The 15,681-nt window shown below is 44.3% G+C and overlaps 2 protein-coding genes across 3 annotated transcripts; one reads left to right on the top strand and one right to left on the bottom strand.

Annotated features, from left to right (window-relative positions):
- The first annotated feature begins 1,471 nt into the window (after window positions 1–1,471).
- Window positions 1,472–6,704, top strand: crym (crystallin, mu). Its single transcript, XM_083557001.1, has 8 exons — window positions 1,472–1,772; window positions 1,849–1,999; window positions 3,941–4,003; window positions 4,091–4,192; window positions 4,974–5,157; window positions 5,253–5,374; window positions 5,716–5,800; window positions 6,105–6,704. The coding sequence occupies exons 1-8, from the start codon at window positions 1,588–1,590 to the stop codon at window positions 6,167–6,169; spliced, it is 957 nt and encodes a 318-aa protein (XP_083413127.1). The 5' UTR covers window positions 1,472–1,587; the 3' UTR covers window positions 6,170–6,704.
- LOC310734666 (ras-related C3 botulinum toxin substrate 1-like) lies at window positions 4,383–15,225 on the bottom strand. 2 transcript variants are annotated; one of them, XM_083557021.1, is made up of 9 exons: window positions 15,063–15,224; window positions 14,949–15,003; window positions 10,368–10,439; window positions 10,084–10,201; window positions 9,647–9,709; window positions 8,648–8,807; window positions 5,482–7,135; window positions 4,831–5,403; window positions 4,383–4,451 (listed from the first exon to the last, which is right to left on the bottom strand). In XM_083557021.1, the coding sequence occupies exons 2-7, from the start codon at window positions 14,981–14,983 to the stop codon at window positions 7,020–7,022; spliced, it is 564 nt and encodes a 187-aa protein (XP_083413147.1). In that variant the 5' UTR covers window positions 14,984–15,003; window positions 15,063–15,224; the 3' UTR covers window positions 4,383–4,451; window positions 4,831–5,403; window positions 5,482–7,019. The 2 variants fall into 2 exon arrangements, with proteins under 2 accessions (XP_083413147.1, XP_083413148.1); XM_083557022.1 differs by having other exon boundaries at window positions 14,949–15,225.
- Window positions 15,226–15,681: the final 456 nt, after the last annotated feature.

Below are 15,681 nucleotides of genomic sequence, written 5' to 3'. Positions count from 1 at the left end.
GCACATTATCAACTTGTGCTGTTAATATCATGAACAGCAGCTACGCTAATTCCTCTCCACTGCTTCTCTTTCTCTCCCCATCCCGAGACACCCTGAGGTTCCTCCAGCTCCAGTCACCTTCCACCTCGTGATGATTACGGACCTTTGAAGAAGTAGATGCCGAACTCGCAAACATCCCGAACCATCTAGAGACGTACCAGTGCCAACTGGATCCCACTACATGTGTGGAGTTTTGACATTGGACCTCCTGGAGTGTTTAAAGGCTCTGGCATGGAGAAGCTGATGCTGGATCTGTGATGATCACAAATGCTGAGCTCATAAAACTAGGAGCTACTAACCATATAGACTGTATAAGACTGCAGAAAGAACATCACTTATAATCTTATACTCCAGTAATCATGTTAGTTCTCACTCTCCAGTGTTCTGTATTGTTGAAAAAGGTTTACTTTCTGTATTGTTTTTGGAAGGTAGGATGAAACTGCAGAACCCAGCAGAAATGTACACAGAGGTATGAATTAACACCTGGGCCGTACCTCATGTTCAGGATCCTGGAGTTCTGAGGTGACAAAACACATCCCCCCCCCCTGTAGAACGTAGGATCTAGATAATTAAATGTCTAGAAGGCATGGCAAACTATTTCAGATGAATGTTTGGAGAAAGGTAACCAATCTGAACTAATGATAAATGATAAGGAGTTTCCAGATGTTTGGCAAGTGCTGCAGTACAGTTCACATCTGTTCTGTTCTGACGAGGCTTGTTTCTCCACTAGCATAACTTCACAACAGGTTCCTGAAGACGCCCACAATGTTTTGTGTCAGATTTATTGCCTCATTACAGACAAGAACATTAGAAAATTTTTTTTTTGATAACTTGGATGACGATGCCAAACTGGTGTTGATGTGACAATTGTTTTGAAGGAGTAGATAAAGTGACCAATTTCAATTTAGGAAACATGAAATACACAGGATTTAAAATGCTGGTTTTGCAAACAATTTAGCATAGTTGTATGAAATTTGAGAATAATTGATGAATATTGCACAGAAATGAGAGGAACTGAATTTTGCACAAAATCTTTTAATTACCTGAGGGGAAATGAGTGTTGTTTGAGTTCTTGACCACAAGGTGGCACTATATTGAATCTTTTAGGTTCATTCAGACCACGTTTTCTACACTTATTTTACAATTTAATTTCACTTAATTTTATTATAATAAGAAAACAAATAGTATTTTTTAAATGAATGTAGTGTGTATTATGAGTCTATTATAATAAATAATGCTTTATATGCTGGAAAAAAAAAGTTTTTACACAAACAAACCATTTGAAAACAAATACTGCTTTTTTTTGTCTTTAACTAAATAAACAAACATTTTTCAGTTAATACCGAAATATTAAAGCATTAAAATAATACAAGAAGACATTTACAATACAACAATTTCCGAACGGGTTCTCAGAGCGTCGCCGACAAGTGGGCGTGGCTTCAAACTGTCATGGCGGCCAATCCCACGTGATTCAGTGGGGACAGGGACGCTTGAGACAAAGTCCATTTCGAGTTCGTGTAAATTCTGTCTCCAGCGTCTCCCGGATGAATGAATTGGAGGAGAAAGATGGCTGCAAAACCCGTGTTTCTGAGGGACGACGTCGTTGCCGGTTTTCTCAGCTATGACGAGTTGATCCCACGCCTGGAGGAAGTTCTGGGGAAGTTCTCCAGGAGCGACAACACGGACGTGGTGCAACCCGTGAGATCCGTTATCCCCTTACACCAGCACAACGGGTATGATCAGGATCTTTCATCCACTATCAGATCATGCATGTACACATGATCATTAACACAGATTTGTTGTGTGCAGGTTTATGGGACTGATGCCTGCATACATTGCATATGAAGATCTTCTGTGCACGAAGACGGTGGCTTTCTACAGGCGCAAAGAAAACTTACATTTACCCTCCACACAAGCTACTGTGTTCCTCTTTAACCCTGAATGTGGCAATGTCATAGCGGTGAGTCCATAAAATCCGTTCCCTTTGTGGTACAGTAAAAGTGGCATGTAAATGTTTAACAAATTTACAGTCCCTATCAAAAGTTTGGTCTCCTATGGTTTTTGAGAGACACACACACACACACACACACACATACACACATGTTCATTTCGTTTATATGCAATTGGGTAAAGACACAAGAATTGAACAGCGAGTGTCTGGAAGAAGGTTCTGTGGACCGATAAATCTTTGGCCCTAACAGAAGAACGTGTATATGATGGAGAAGAGGAGAGATGATGTTCTCAGTTTGTGGAAACGCAAGCATACGCCACACCTAAATCCCATTGAACTTCTCTGGGATGAACTGGATCTGGTCAGAAATCTTGGCAAACTATCTCCGATGAATGTTTGGAGAAACGAATGTAAACTAATGCTAAAGGACAAGGTGTTTCCAGATGTTTGACAGGTGCTGCAGTACAGTTCACATCTGTTCTGACGAGGTTAAAACTATTTAGAATTTTTTTGAGTACAAGGTGCATTTAAATTTCTGGCATTTGATAGCGACCCTCATCCAGAGTGACTTACAACGATCTCATTTCTACTATACCGTATTTCTTATTTAAGAGTTTAGGGCCTTTCTTAAGGGCCCAGGAGTGGCATCACCACTGGTGGGATTTGAACTCACAACCTTCAGACCGAAAGTCCAACCCTCTAACCACTGAGCCGCCTCTTACGCTGCAACTATATTATCTCCCGTCACCCTGGGAACATGTTAAAGCATGCTGGTGGAAGCATTATGCTGCGTGTTATCTTCTCAGTCACTGACTTCAACGTAGCCTCCTGGTTGATTTTAGGTAGGTAGGTAGGTGGTAGCTTAGTGGTTAAGGCATTGGACTCTGGATCAGGAGGTCACAAGTTTAAATCCCAAAACCACCAAGCTGCTCATTTGTAAGTCACTTTGGGGGTCTGGCAGATGCTGTCAATTTAATTTAGAATGTTGTCCTGGAATTTCTTTGAATGCTCCTCGTTCTTCTTGATGCTTTTTCTTTTGGTTTATTCTCTGAGGCGTTCCAGGAAAGGGTGTATTCATAGAGATTACATTACGGCTCAGATGCTGTTAGTTTAACTGATCATGTTACAAGCATTAGAAATGTTTTCCTGTCTGTATCATGGGCTGTTTGGTGTGGATTTGTGACACATAATCCCATCTCAGTTCCAGATTGCGAAACTACATAGGGCAAAGGGTGAATATTTATTCAGAGCACTGTAAACCATAAAATAGTAAACCTTTTATAGGATGGTAAGATTCACTGATTCACATCGGTGCATCTGCATAAAGGTTAACAATGTGATGCATCAATTAAAAACGTATGCATTGGATGCAAGTTTGCATTTGCAATGGTAAAAAAAAAAAAATGCATAAATTATGTATAATTATTAGTAGATGCGCTATACCCTTTATTATTTAGAAAGTGCGCAATGTTTGATACGTGGATTGATTTCTCCTCGCTAAACTGTTTCTCTGGGGTGTTCTTTCAGCACCACTGCTGCTACGTGAATATAACAACACTACGGAGACAGGGGCGTGTCCTAAAAGTCATGTAGAATACAGATTAACATGGCAGAGGTAGAGCTGCATCTTTCTTTTTTTTTTTCCGATACAAAGGCTTGTTTGTGAAAGGGCCATGCGTTGGAACAATCAGTACCATGTTGAATTGCATAGCAGCATATTTTCCCATCGAATCGCATTGTGATGATTCGAATCGAAATCAGACTTCACCGCAATAGGGGTGAATCGTATCGTATTGTATCGGTAGCTGCTTCATATATATCTTTGAATTTATCATTGGTTATGCATCGAGATGTGAATCGCATCAGCCTCAGTTATGGAGATGCAAATCCCTAGAATATACTACATATGTTGTAACTATTGTAGTCCATTGTTTTCTACTCTCTTGACAGGTTATGGACGGGGCAGATATCACCTTTAAAAGGACAGCGGCCGTCTCTGCAATCTCTGCTAAAGTAATCCCTTATTGAACTACCGGATTGAAGGTTCTACAGTCACAGTGATGTAGCACTGACACTAAAATACTGCTTTTCTTCCGCTAGCTGCTGATGCCGGCTCAGGCTGAGATCTTGTGCATCCTCGGCTGTGGCCACCAGGCGGTCAGCCATTATGAAATCTTCACAAAAATCTTCTCCTTTAAAGAGGTAAAGTTAAAAGATCTGTCATCCGTCAATATGCGCTGTAGGAATAGGTCCCGTTTTACAGCCACACCTCAGGACAGGACAGGAATGTGTGGCGAAATGTAAACTACCACATGTACAATGCAAAAAATGTCAATCAATTGCTTGGGTACAACAGGAATAAAACACTACAGGGCATTGGAACACACTATTGTTGATTTGTTCAATGGCAACAACATATATTAATATTAATATATTCAATACATATTTTAATTCCATACACCTTCAAATAGGAGGGGGAGTGGTGGCTCCAGCGGTTAAGGCGCTGGGTGACCGATCAGAAGGTCGGGGGTTCAAGCCCCGGTATCGCCAAGCTGCCACTCTTGGGCCCTTGAGCAAGGCCCTTAACCCTCTATGCTCCAGGGGACCCTTACGAGAAAATCAAGGGCCGTGACATCGGAGCGACGCGGGGCCGCCTTCCCGTGGGCTCACCACCTGCAGGAGGGACCGTAAGGGACTTTGAGGATTGGGCAGCAGTCGAAGGCGGGGGCTTTGACAGCCCGATCCCTGGACACGGAGAAGTGTCTGGGGAATCTGCTTAGACTGCTGCCCCCGCGGCCCGAATTACGGATAAACGGGAGAAGATGAAATTAAATGAACACCTTCAAATACTCTACTACATCTGATTGGTTGCTTTGGAATAGGCTGTATCTTAGGCCCATTTTAGTTACATTAAAAGAGGTTATTTAGTTCAGATTTCGTTTTCCTGTGTATATGCAATACCGTGAAACCATATTGTGTTTAGGTACGTGTGTGCAGCCGGAGACTGGAGACAGCTGAAAGGTTTGCTGCACGTGTCCAGGGTCCTGTAAAAGTATTTTTTTCTGCCAAAGAGGCAGTGCATGGGGCGGACATCATCATCACAGTCACTAATTCTAGTCAACCAGTGCTGTTTGGGGAATGGGTTAAACCCGGTGCTCACATTGCAGGTTAGAAACATCTGCATCTTTCAGTATGGGACAAAACACTTTTTTTTTTTTTTTTTTTTTTGTGTAAAGTGTAACATTTTTCTTTGAAATATTAGCGGTTGGGGCTTGTCGGCCGGACTGGAGGGAACTCGACGACGCACTGATGAGAGACGCTGTGATTTACGTGGACAGCAGAGACGGAGCTGCAGTGGAGTCGGGAGACATCATTCAGACTGGAGTAAGCCAACTGTGTGTGTGTGTGTGTGTGTGTGTGTGTGTGTGTGTGTGTATGTATATATATATATATATATATATATATATATATATATATATATATATATATATATATATATAAAATAAATTATTTCTACACTTCTACAGTGACACATTCAATTACAGATATAATAATTATGTATTCAACAACTATCAATACTAATAGGATACTCGATTAGATTCAAAGACTTGGGTCCAAACTCCATTTCTTGTCCATTTGTCCCAAACATTTATATGCAAAAAAAGAAAATAAATGATGTATTAACTTCTGGGGTTAATATGTATCTTATTTCGGTGTTCCTTCAGGTAGAAGTGTTTGCTGAACTCGGAGAAGTTTTAACCGGAACCCGACCTGCTTTGCGCAACAAGACGACAGTGTTCAAATCTCTGGGTAAAATATTTCTCATCAAGAAAGACGAAATAAAGCTCAAGGAAGAATTCAGTTTTTTTCAGCCAGCATTCCAAACAGTGAATTCTCAGATTTCTTTTATGAATCAACCCCTTCCTTAGTTTCCAGCTAAGGATGGTTCAGATTTAGTAGTTAACACCCTGCAGTGTGTTTGGTAAGATGTTTGTCGGTTGTTTTTAAATGACTGGTAACAGTGATGAGTCGAGTGCTGAAATAATGGTTTCAGCAGGGCTGGGTGTAAACGCAAACGGATTAACGCATAACGGTTTATTTTTTCGCAATGCAGGAATGGGGATACAAGATGCGGTCGCTGCTAAGCTCGTGTTTGACAAGTGGAAAAGCAGCCAGTGACGTAACGAATCACCATCTGCCACACAGAAAACAACTCGAGTTTCAAGAACAGAACACAAGACATGAAGTAAATCTGTTTTAACAGCTAAAATGAACTGATTAACACGTGTATGAAATCACTAAAGCCTGGAACAAAAGACACTGATTTTTGCACAGAATATTATTTATAAGTTGTAGTCGGAAGACGGAAGAAAACAATAAAAAAACGGGCCCCGACTTAAAAAGTTTCACACCTTCTTGGGAGTTAATCTCGAGTCACTTCCTGTGATCTACTCTTCAGTAAATGGATGTGAACGGCAAGATCTTTCTCCACCTCCTATTCAGGCTTAATACAATGCTGCGTCGGAATAAAAACGTAATCCTTCACGATGAATGCGTGTCAATGCAAACAAAAGCCAAATTCGGTTGTGTACTTTGGAGTGCTCCCATCACAGAGAGGCGCTTTCTCCCCTCCCGCTCCAGTGTAACATTACTGAACAATATTTGACCCTAATATGTACACTAAATAATGAATAAAAAGGAATGTTTCCCAAAATTTCCCCTTTGGGATCATTTAAGTGCATCATTAACTTAATTGAAGGGTTTGACCTCAAATATGGGTTACGTTTACATGAAAAAAACAACGTTATTAAAAGGCAGCAGGAATTTGGTGTGAACAGACATAAATGAGGACACGCATCACCTCGGATCGAAATATAGACGTTGTGAAGCCAATTGAGTTATAATTATAATACGTAAGTAAGAGAGATGTAGGGGGTATGGTTTATAGCCTTCCCGCTTTTCCTTCACTTCTCTCCACCGCTTGTGACGCCTCTCCTCAGGTGAGTGCAGATGTTTCTTTACAGATGTTTCAGAGGAGGCAGCATAAATTTGGCGGTGGTTCCTGGCCCGCTCGGCTTGCTTCGGCAAACACCGCCTCATGGCCATGCTGAGTTAAAGCGGAGCATTCCAGATATTTCACAGAACCTGCAAATAGATGAGAAACGTCTAGAAATGAATGGGATGGCCAAATTGACATGTAGTCCCCCATTTACGATGATTAGACTTACGATTTCGCGATCTTACACAATGACTATAGCATGAAGGCGTTTGTGCTGCACGAGAGACAATTTCTGTCTGATATTCATGGTTACATCATGTTATTTAATGAGGTGACCATCCTATTTTGTGAACTACTTATTTTGGCTTCTTCCATTAGGGGTCGTCACAGAAGATTATCTGTCTCTATCCGTTACCTGCATGTCTTCCCTCACCACATCCATAAACCTCCTCCTTGTTCTTCCTCTTTTCCTCCTTCCTTGTAGCTCCACCCTAATCATTCTCCTACCAATATACCCCATGTCCCTCCTCTGCACATGTCCAAACCATCTCAATCTCGCCTCCCTCACCTTGTCTCCAAAACGTCCTACATGCGCTGTCCCTCTAATAAACTTGTTTCTAATCCTGTCCATCCTCGTCACTCCCAACGAAAACCTCAACATCTTCAGCTCTGCTACCTTCAGCTCTACCTCCTGTCTTTTACTCAATGCTATTGTCTCTAATCCATACAACATCGCAGGTCTCACCACAGTCCTATAAATTTCCCTTTCACTCTTGCAGATACTCTTCTATCACAAATCACTCCTGCCATTCTTCTCCACCCACTCCACCCTGCCTGCACTCTTTTCCCCACTTCTCTAACACACACTCCATTACTTTGCACTGTTGACCCCAGGTACCTAAACTCCTCCACCTCTTCTCCCTGCAACTGCACCACTCCACTGCCCTCCCTCGCATTCACACACATGTACTGTGTCTTACTCCTACTGACTCTCTCCAAAAATAATCATCCACAAACATCATAGTCCACGTCCGTCCGTCAACCTGTCCATCACCACTGCAAACAGGAAAGGGATCAGAGTCGACCCTTGATGCAGTCCAACCTTCACCTTGAACCATTGTGTCTTCCCACTGCACACTTCACTGCTGTCACACTGTCCTCATACATGTCCTGCACCACCCTCACATACTTCTTTGACACACCTGACTTTCTCATACAATACCACAACTCCTCTCTCCGCACCCTGTCGTACGCTTTCTCTAAATCCACAAACACACAATGCAACTCCTTCTGACCTTCTCTATACTTCTCCATCAACATGACATATCAAAGCAAATAATGCGTGTAAAATATGAAAATATGTAAACGAGGCTTTTCTGTACAGTTCAATTAACGCATCTGTTTCTCTGCAGCACGACAACACGTTCTCCAAGTGCGTTCAAGGTACAAAATTAAATATTTAATGAACGGTGGCTGATGTTTCAATTAACTCTTTGCGTAGCAAACTTTTCTGAGACATAAAAATTTAATCAGGGACTATCTGTAAAAACCAGTGTGCAAAATAGTACACAGCGACTAAATAATGCCTGGCGATTTGGGGAAACAAGATCGTATAATTGTGCGAATTGTTCTGCTTCATTATTAATTCTACTACTGACCTATTTCTTTAGCCATCGCAAGGCCTTGTGGGTAAGTAATGGGGGTGAGTTTCTTTTCTTTCAGCTTATCAACAGTGTCTTTGTCTTCTCTTAAGTCGATCTTGGTTCCAACCAGAATGATCGGGGTGTTTGGGCAATGATGTCTGACCTCAGGATACCACTGTGGGGAGAAAGAAAAAAAAAAAAAGGACGGCTCAGTCAGATTTCACAGACACACATTGGAAAAACAACCTAATTGTAAACAACCTAAAAACCAGATTTTTCTGGTTCTAACCTAACGTAAACAACCTAAAAACCAGATTTTTCTGGTTCTAACCCAACGTAAACAACCTAAAAAACAGATTTTTCTGGTTCCTCTACAAAGCTGAAGGCACATAATTGTATAGGATGTCAGTAGAGGAGTTAGCATGAACTTTTCTCATGAAACTAGGAGACCCAAATGTTCCAGCATGACAATGTACCTGGGCTGGAGTAGAAGATTTTGAGTGGCCTTCTATAGAGCTTTTAATTCACTTTTCAATTTAACTGTATTTGTATAATGCTTATAACAATGGACATTGTCACAAAGCAGCTTTAGAGATGAGAAGGTTATACAGTTGAAAATCTAGTGGTACATCTTCCCAGACAAGTGGAGGATATTATAACACAGCAACTGGGGACTAAATGTGAGACTAAATAGGTCAGACTTGTTACCGCACATTAATTAAATTAGTGCCATTAAAATTAATTTGCGTTAGCAGGTAATTAATTCGTTAATTTTGACAGCCCTTTATAGAATATATCTAAATTAAATTGTCAAATCATCAAATAAAATGTACGATTATTATTTGTACATACAGCCAACAAAATACTGGAAGAGTTTTACGCAATATCCTCGACCAGAAGCATTATATCAGGCCCTTCCTGTTTCCCTGCTGTCCAGATGTTCTTTGAACACAAACAACACTTCCTTTAATTTGACTTTCTTAGCCACACAGGTTCAGTAAGGAAGCTGCTTACTTTGGCACGGACGTTCTCGAACGAGGCAGGGCTCACCAGCGAGAAGCAGATTAAAAACACGTCCTATAGAGGAGAAGGAAAAAAAAATAATCAAAAACGAGAAAACTTCAGGTTGAGAAATATGCAAATCATTTCCATTCCTTTTCTTGATTCGGCACGGCTTCTTGTTAAACTGGTATGGAAGTCGAAATAGAGAGATGTGCAGTAAAGGGGAAAATAGAGAACGCATTCAGTTTTATTAGCAGAATAAGAAGTGGCAAGGACATAATTGGAGACGTTCTGCCCCGGGAGACACAAGCACAGATTTTCATAACAATCGCCACTGGTACGACACTCTCATGCAGAACAAAAAGCAGCAATGAAGCACGGTCAAAAGGATTGAAATGAGAAGGACTGTTAATATTCACTCTGCATTGAGCTTGCTCATGACGCTGTACCGTTTGAGGATAGAAAAGAGGCCTGAGTCGGTCGTATTCCTCCTGTCCTGCTGTGTCACAAAGCCCCAGGTTCACTGGCTTCCCAGCTTCCATTACATTCGCAGAATAATTATCAAACCTGGAGAGAAATTGAGAAAATTTCTTTGCGTGTATGTGAAGAAAAACAAGAGGACAAATACTTCTACTGAACACAGTGAAGCTGAGAAAATGAACGGAGACACATAGAGAGAGACTGTTCATGTCGGCTACTGGACTTTAGCGGACGAGTGTGTGATGCTACTCACACCCTAGGGATGTGCCCTCTGGGGAAGGTGTTGGTCTTGTAGCTGATCAGAAGACTTGTTTTTCCGACTGCCCTGTGTATAAAAAAAAAAAGATTATATACATCCAAGCGTATATGACAGCATACCATGTCCATACCACCGTAGTCCGATCTAATACAAGAATAAATTTTTCAACGCAGAGATACTTTAACTACAAAAACATGGAGCGCTCTACTATTAGGATGTGACAGCAATGACTGTTTTCCAATCTTGAAGTAAAATAATTAAGCACTTTTCTTTAAAATGAGGCTCATACCACCTCGATTGTTCATCAGTGAATGCAATTTGATTTATTTGCACGTATACGTAGCTATAAAGGAAAGTTTGAAATCATCAAATGGCAGCTTGTAATACTGGACTGTCCACCGTATAATGTTAATACAAACTTAGTTGTAGATTCTACTTTATAGCTTCCATATTAAAATTTTATGGATCGCCAAAAAGTCTTCAGTAGACTTTTTTTTTAGACAAAAATAAATAAATAAATAAAGGCTTCTGGGTTCTTGCTCCAGAACAGCAAGATGTTCAGCAAAACTTACAGGATAGTTTCCAATTTCTGTGGAAACCATCCTGTACATTTTGCTAAATATCTTGTGTATATGAACGCGTAGGCTAGCAGTCACATGGTCATCTTTACAGACAAAACTTACACAACTTAAGAGAAATTACTCATATTATATATATATATATATAATGTTCACTTAAATAAACTAAAAATGTATTTATTGTGTTATAAAGTTGCTTCAAGTGAAAATGGTTTCATGACTCCATTGCATAAGATACTGAAGTGCCATGAGATGATCCAAACATTCAATTGATGTGTTTTGGGACATGTATTGGCTGTTTTCCTAAATAATACCATTATAAATAAGATTATTAAGGTTATTTGTGGTTCAAGTGTATAACAGTATAGGGTTTGTAGTGAAGGAGATTCCAGGAATCAGGAAGTGAAGATGTAAAGCCAAAAAGCTCAAGTGAAGGAAATGAAAGATGATTACACTAAAGAAAAAATATATCTAAAAAATATATCCATCCATCCATCTTCTCCCGCTTATCCGATGCCGGGTCGCGGGGGCAGCAGTCTAAGCAAAGATGCCCAGACTTCCCTCTCCCTAGACACTTCTTCCAGCTCTTCCGGGGGGACACCAAGGCGTTCCCAGGCCAGCCGGGAGACATAGTCTCTCCAGCGTGTCCTAGGTCTTCCCCGGGGTCTCCTCCCAGTGGGACGCGCCCGGAACACCTTCCCAGGAAGGCGTCCAGGAGGCATCCGGAACAGATGCCCGAGCCACCTCAGCTGACCCCTCTCGATGTGGAGGAGCAGCGGATCTACTCCGAGCTCCTCCCGAGTGACTAAGCTTCTCACCCTATCTCTAAGGGATCGCCCAGCCACCCTGCGGAGGAAGCACATTTCGGCCGCCTGTATCCGGGATCTTGTCCTTTCGGTCATGACCCAGAGCTCATGACCATAGGTGAGAGTAGGAACGTAGATTGACCGGTAAATCGAAAGTTTCGCCTTGCGGCTCAGCTCCTTCTTCACCACGACAGACCGGTACATCGACCGCATTACTGCAGAAGCTGCACCGATCCGTCTGTCAATCTCCCGTTCCACCCTTCCCTCACTCGTGAACAAAACCCCAAGATACTTAAACTCCTCCACTTGCGGCAGGAACTCCCCACCAACCTGAAGTGGGCAAGCCACCCTTTTCCGACTGAGGACCATGGCCTCGGATTTGGAGGTGCTGATTCTCATCCCAGCCGCTTCACACTCGGCTGCAAACCGTCCCAGTGCATGCTGAAGGTCCTGGTCTGATGAAGCCAACACGACAACATCATCTGCAAAGAGCAAAGACGAAATCGTGTCGTCACCAAACCGGACACCCTCCGACCCCTGGCTGCGCCTAGAAATTCTGTCCATAAAAATTATGAACAGAACCGGTGACAAAGGGCAGCCCTGCCGGAGTCCAACATGCACCGGGAACAAGTCTGACTTACTGCCGGCAATGCGAACCAAGCTCCTGCTTCGGTCATACAGGGACCGGACAGCCCTTAGTAAAGGGCCCCCGACCCCATACTCCCGGAGCACCCTCCACAGGCCGCCGCGAGGGACACAGTCGAATGCCTTTTCCAAATCCACAAAGCACATGTGGACTGGTTGGGCAAACTCCCATGAACCCTCCAGCACCCTGTAGAGGGTATAGAGCTGGTCCAGTGTTCCACGGCCTGGACGAAAACCACATTGTTCCTCCTGAATCCGAGGTTCTACTATCGGCCGTATTCTCCTCTCCAGTACCCTGGCATAGACTTTCCCAGGTAGGCTGAGAAGTGTGATCCCCCTATAGTTGGAACACACCCTCCGGTCCCCCTTCTTAAAAAGAGGGACCACCACCCCGGTCTGCCATTCCAGAGGCACTGTCCCCGACCGCCACGCGATGCTGCAGAGGCGTGTCAGCCAAGACAGCCCCACAACATCCAGAGACTTGAGGTACTCAGGGCGGATCTCATCCACCCCCGGTGCCCTGCCACCGAGGAGTTTCTTTACTACCTCGGTGACTTCAGCTTGGGTGATGGACGAGTCCGCCTCTGAGCCCTTAGCCTCTGCTTCCTCAATGGAAGACGTGACGGCGGGATTGAGGAGATCCTCGAAGTATTCCTTCCACCGTCCAACGACATCCCCAGTTGAGGTCAACAGCTCCCCACCTCTACTGTAAACAGCATTGGTGGGGCACTGCTTTCCCCTCCTGAGGCGCCGGACGGTTTGCCAGAATCTCTTCGAGGCCAGCCGATAGTCCTTCTCCATGGCCTCACCGAGCTCCTCCCAGGCCCGAGTTTTTGCCTCGATAACCACCCGGGCTGCAGTTCGCTTGGCCTGCCGGTACCCGTCAGCTGCCTCAGGAGTCCCACAAGCCAACCAGGCCAGGTAGGACTCCTTCTTCAGCTTGACGGCATCCCTTACTTCCGGTTTCCACCACCGGGTTCGGGGATTGCCGCCTCGACAGGCACCGGAGACCTTACTGCCACAGCTCCGAGCGGCCGCTTCGACAATGGAGGTGGAGAACATGGTCCACTCGGACTCAATATCTCCGGCCTCCCTCAGGATCTGGTCAAAGCTCCGCCGGAGGTGGGAGTTGAAGATCTCTCTGACAGGAGGCTCGGCCAAACGTTCCCAGCAGACCCTCACAGTACGCTTGGGTCTGCCGAGTCTGTCCAGCTTCCTCCCCCGCCATCGGATCCAACTCACCACCAGGTGGTGATCAGTTGACAGCTCCGCCCCTCTCTTTACCCGAGTGTCCAAGACATACGGCCGCAGGTCAGATGAAACGACCACAAAGTCGATCATCGACCTGCGGCCTAGGGTGTCCTGGTGCCACGTGTACTGATGGACACCCTTATGCTTGAACATGGTGTTCGTTATGGACAAACTGTAACTAGCACAGAAGTCCAATAACTGAACACCGCTCGGGTTCAGATCAGGGGGGCCGTTCCTCCCAATCACGCCCCTCCAGGTGTCACTGTCGCTGCCCACGTGTGCATTGAAGTCTCCTAGTAGAACGACGGAGTCCCCAGTCGGAGCACTGTCCAGCACCCCTCCCAGAGACCCCAAGAAGGCCGGGTACTCTATACTGCCGTTTGGCCCGTAGGCACACACGACAGTGAGAGACCTATCCCCGACCCGTAGGCGCAGGGAAACGACCCTCTCGTTCACCGGGGTAAACTCCAACACATGGCGGCTGAGCTGGGGGGCTATAAGCAAACCCACACCAGCCCGACGCCTTTCACCATGGGCAGCTCCAGAGTTGTAAAGAGTCCATCCTCTCTCGAGGAGTGTGGTTCCAGAGCCCAGGCCGTGCGTAGAGGTGATCCCGACTATCTCTAGTCGGAACCTCTCAACCTCACGCACAATCTCAGGCTCCTTCCCCGCCAGCGAGGTGACATTCCACGTCCCTAGAGCTAGCTTCCGTGTCCAGGGATCGGGTTGTCGAGGCCTCCACCTTCGACTGCTGCCCGATCCTCTTAGCACCGGCCCCTTACGGTCCCTCCTGCAGGTGGTGAGCCCACTGGAAGGCGGCCCCACGTCGCTCCTTCGGGCTGAGCCCGGCCGGACCCTGTGGGGGAAGGCCCGGCCACCAGGCGCTCGCATACGAGCCCCAACCCCGGGCCTGGCTCCAGGGTGGGGCCCCGGCTGCGCCATACCGGGCGACGTCACGGTCCCTGATGTAGTATCTCTCATAAGGGGTTTTGAACCGCTCTTAGTCTGACCCGTCGCCCAGGACCTGTTTGCCTTGGGAGACCCTACCAGGGGCATATAGCCCCGGACAACATAGCTCCTAGGGTCATTCGAGTACTCAAACCCCTCCACCACGTTAAGGTGGCAGTTCAAGGAGAGGATAAAAAATATAGGATACTTTTATTTTTACTCTGTCATGTCTTCTAATTATAATAAACCTGGAGGAATATATAAAGGGTTAACTGGTTTCTCTAACAAGTCACGTGACTCAGCCTACCAGTAGACACGTCCAATAGACAGCCTGAACACACACTCACCCGTCTCCAACCACCACACACTTTATGGTCTTCATTCCCACCTGCTTCTTGTCTTCTAGATGTAGAAATAATAATAATAAAAAGTCTCTCTCGATCACACTGGAGATACACCACCTTCTCAAATAAAACTAATCTCTCCAGGTAAAAAAACAAACAAAAACAATCACAAACTTCTTATGGATCCTGAGCTGGCAAGTGAGACTTCACCTCCCAGTGCAGGCAACACCCAAAAACAACCGGGAATAAAATCACAACTGTTTTTTTTATAACAGCCTCTTCATACTTCCCATGCTGTAAACTCATTTCCTGTGAGAAAACTCCCTATTACACCCATTTTAATGTTATGATTGGATAATAGTATTCACAAGCGGCTCTCTGATTGGACGACTATAACTGGGAGCGTGTGTCTCTAGCCAATCATGATGCAGAAGGCGGGGCTTGTTTGAGGCTCGTGAGGAACATGAAAGGGAAATAAAGTGCCCTCCTGTATGTATCAGTCTGAATAGAATGGACATTTAAATAATGATAATAATGATTTATAATATAATTCAGAACATTTATATGTACATTAATGGCATTTGGCTGCCATTAATCAATAGCAAATTACAATTGAGCAGTTTTTTGATCTGATAAGAAATTAATATGTAAAAAAAAAAAGACTTCCATGGATTGGGTGCTTACTGTGAGGATTTCTCAGGATTCCTCAGTAGATAATTTTCCATAGATACATATT

Source organism: Silurus aristotelis, assembly GCF_946808225.1.
Source record: "Silurus aristotelis genome assembly, chromosome: 12".
NCBI lineage: Eukaryota > Metazoa > Chordata > Actinopteri > Siluriformes > Siluridae > Silurus > Silurus aristotelis.
The sequence above is the reverse complement of the archived record's forward strand: the minus strand, read 5'-3'. Positions and strand labels throughout refer to the sequence as shown.

What these genes read in the sequence shown, in the direction of transcription:
- crym (XM_083557001.1), top strand. Translation starts at nt 1,588, where the DNA reads ATGAATTGGAGGAGAAAGATGGCTGCAAAACCCGTGTTTCTGAGGGAC. An exon ending in TCTCTGCAATCTCTGCTAAA is followed by an intron (nt 4,004 to 4,090) that starts GTAATCCCTTAT and finishes TTCTTCCGCTAG; the next exon opens with CTGCTGATGCCGGCTCAGGC. An exon ending in GAGACATCATTCAGACTGGA is followed by an intron (nt 5,375 to 5,715) that starts GTAAGCCAACTG and finishes GTGTTCCTTCAG; the next exon opens with GTAGAAGTGTTTGCTGAACT.
- LOC310734666 (XM_083557022.1), bottom strand. Translation starts at nt 14,983, where the DNA reads ATGAAGACCATAAAGTGTGTGGTGGTTGGAGACGG. An exon ending in AGAGGGCACATCCCTAGGGT is followed by an intron (nt 10,202 to 10,367) that starts GTGAGTAGCATC and finishes ATTTCTCTCCAG; the next exon opens with GTTTGATAATTATTCTGCGA. An exon ending in CTCTTTTCTATCCTCAAACG is followed by an intron (nt 9,710 to 10,083) that starts GTACAGCGTCAT and finishes TCTCCTCTATAG; the next exon opens with GACGTGTTTTTAATCTGCTT.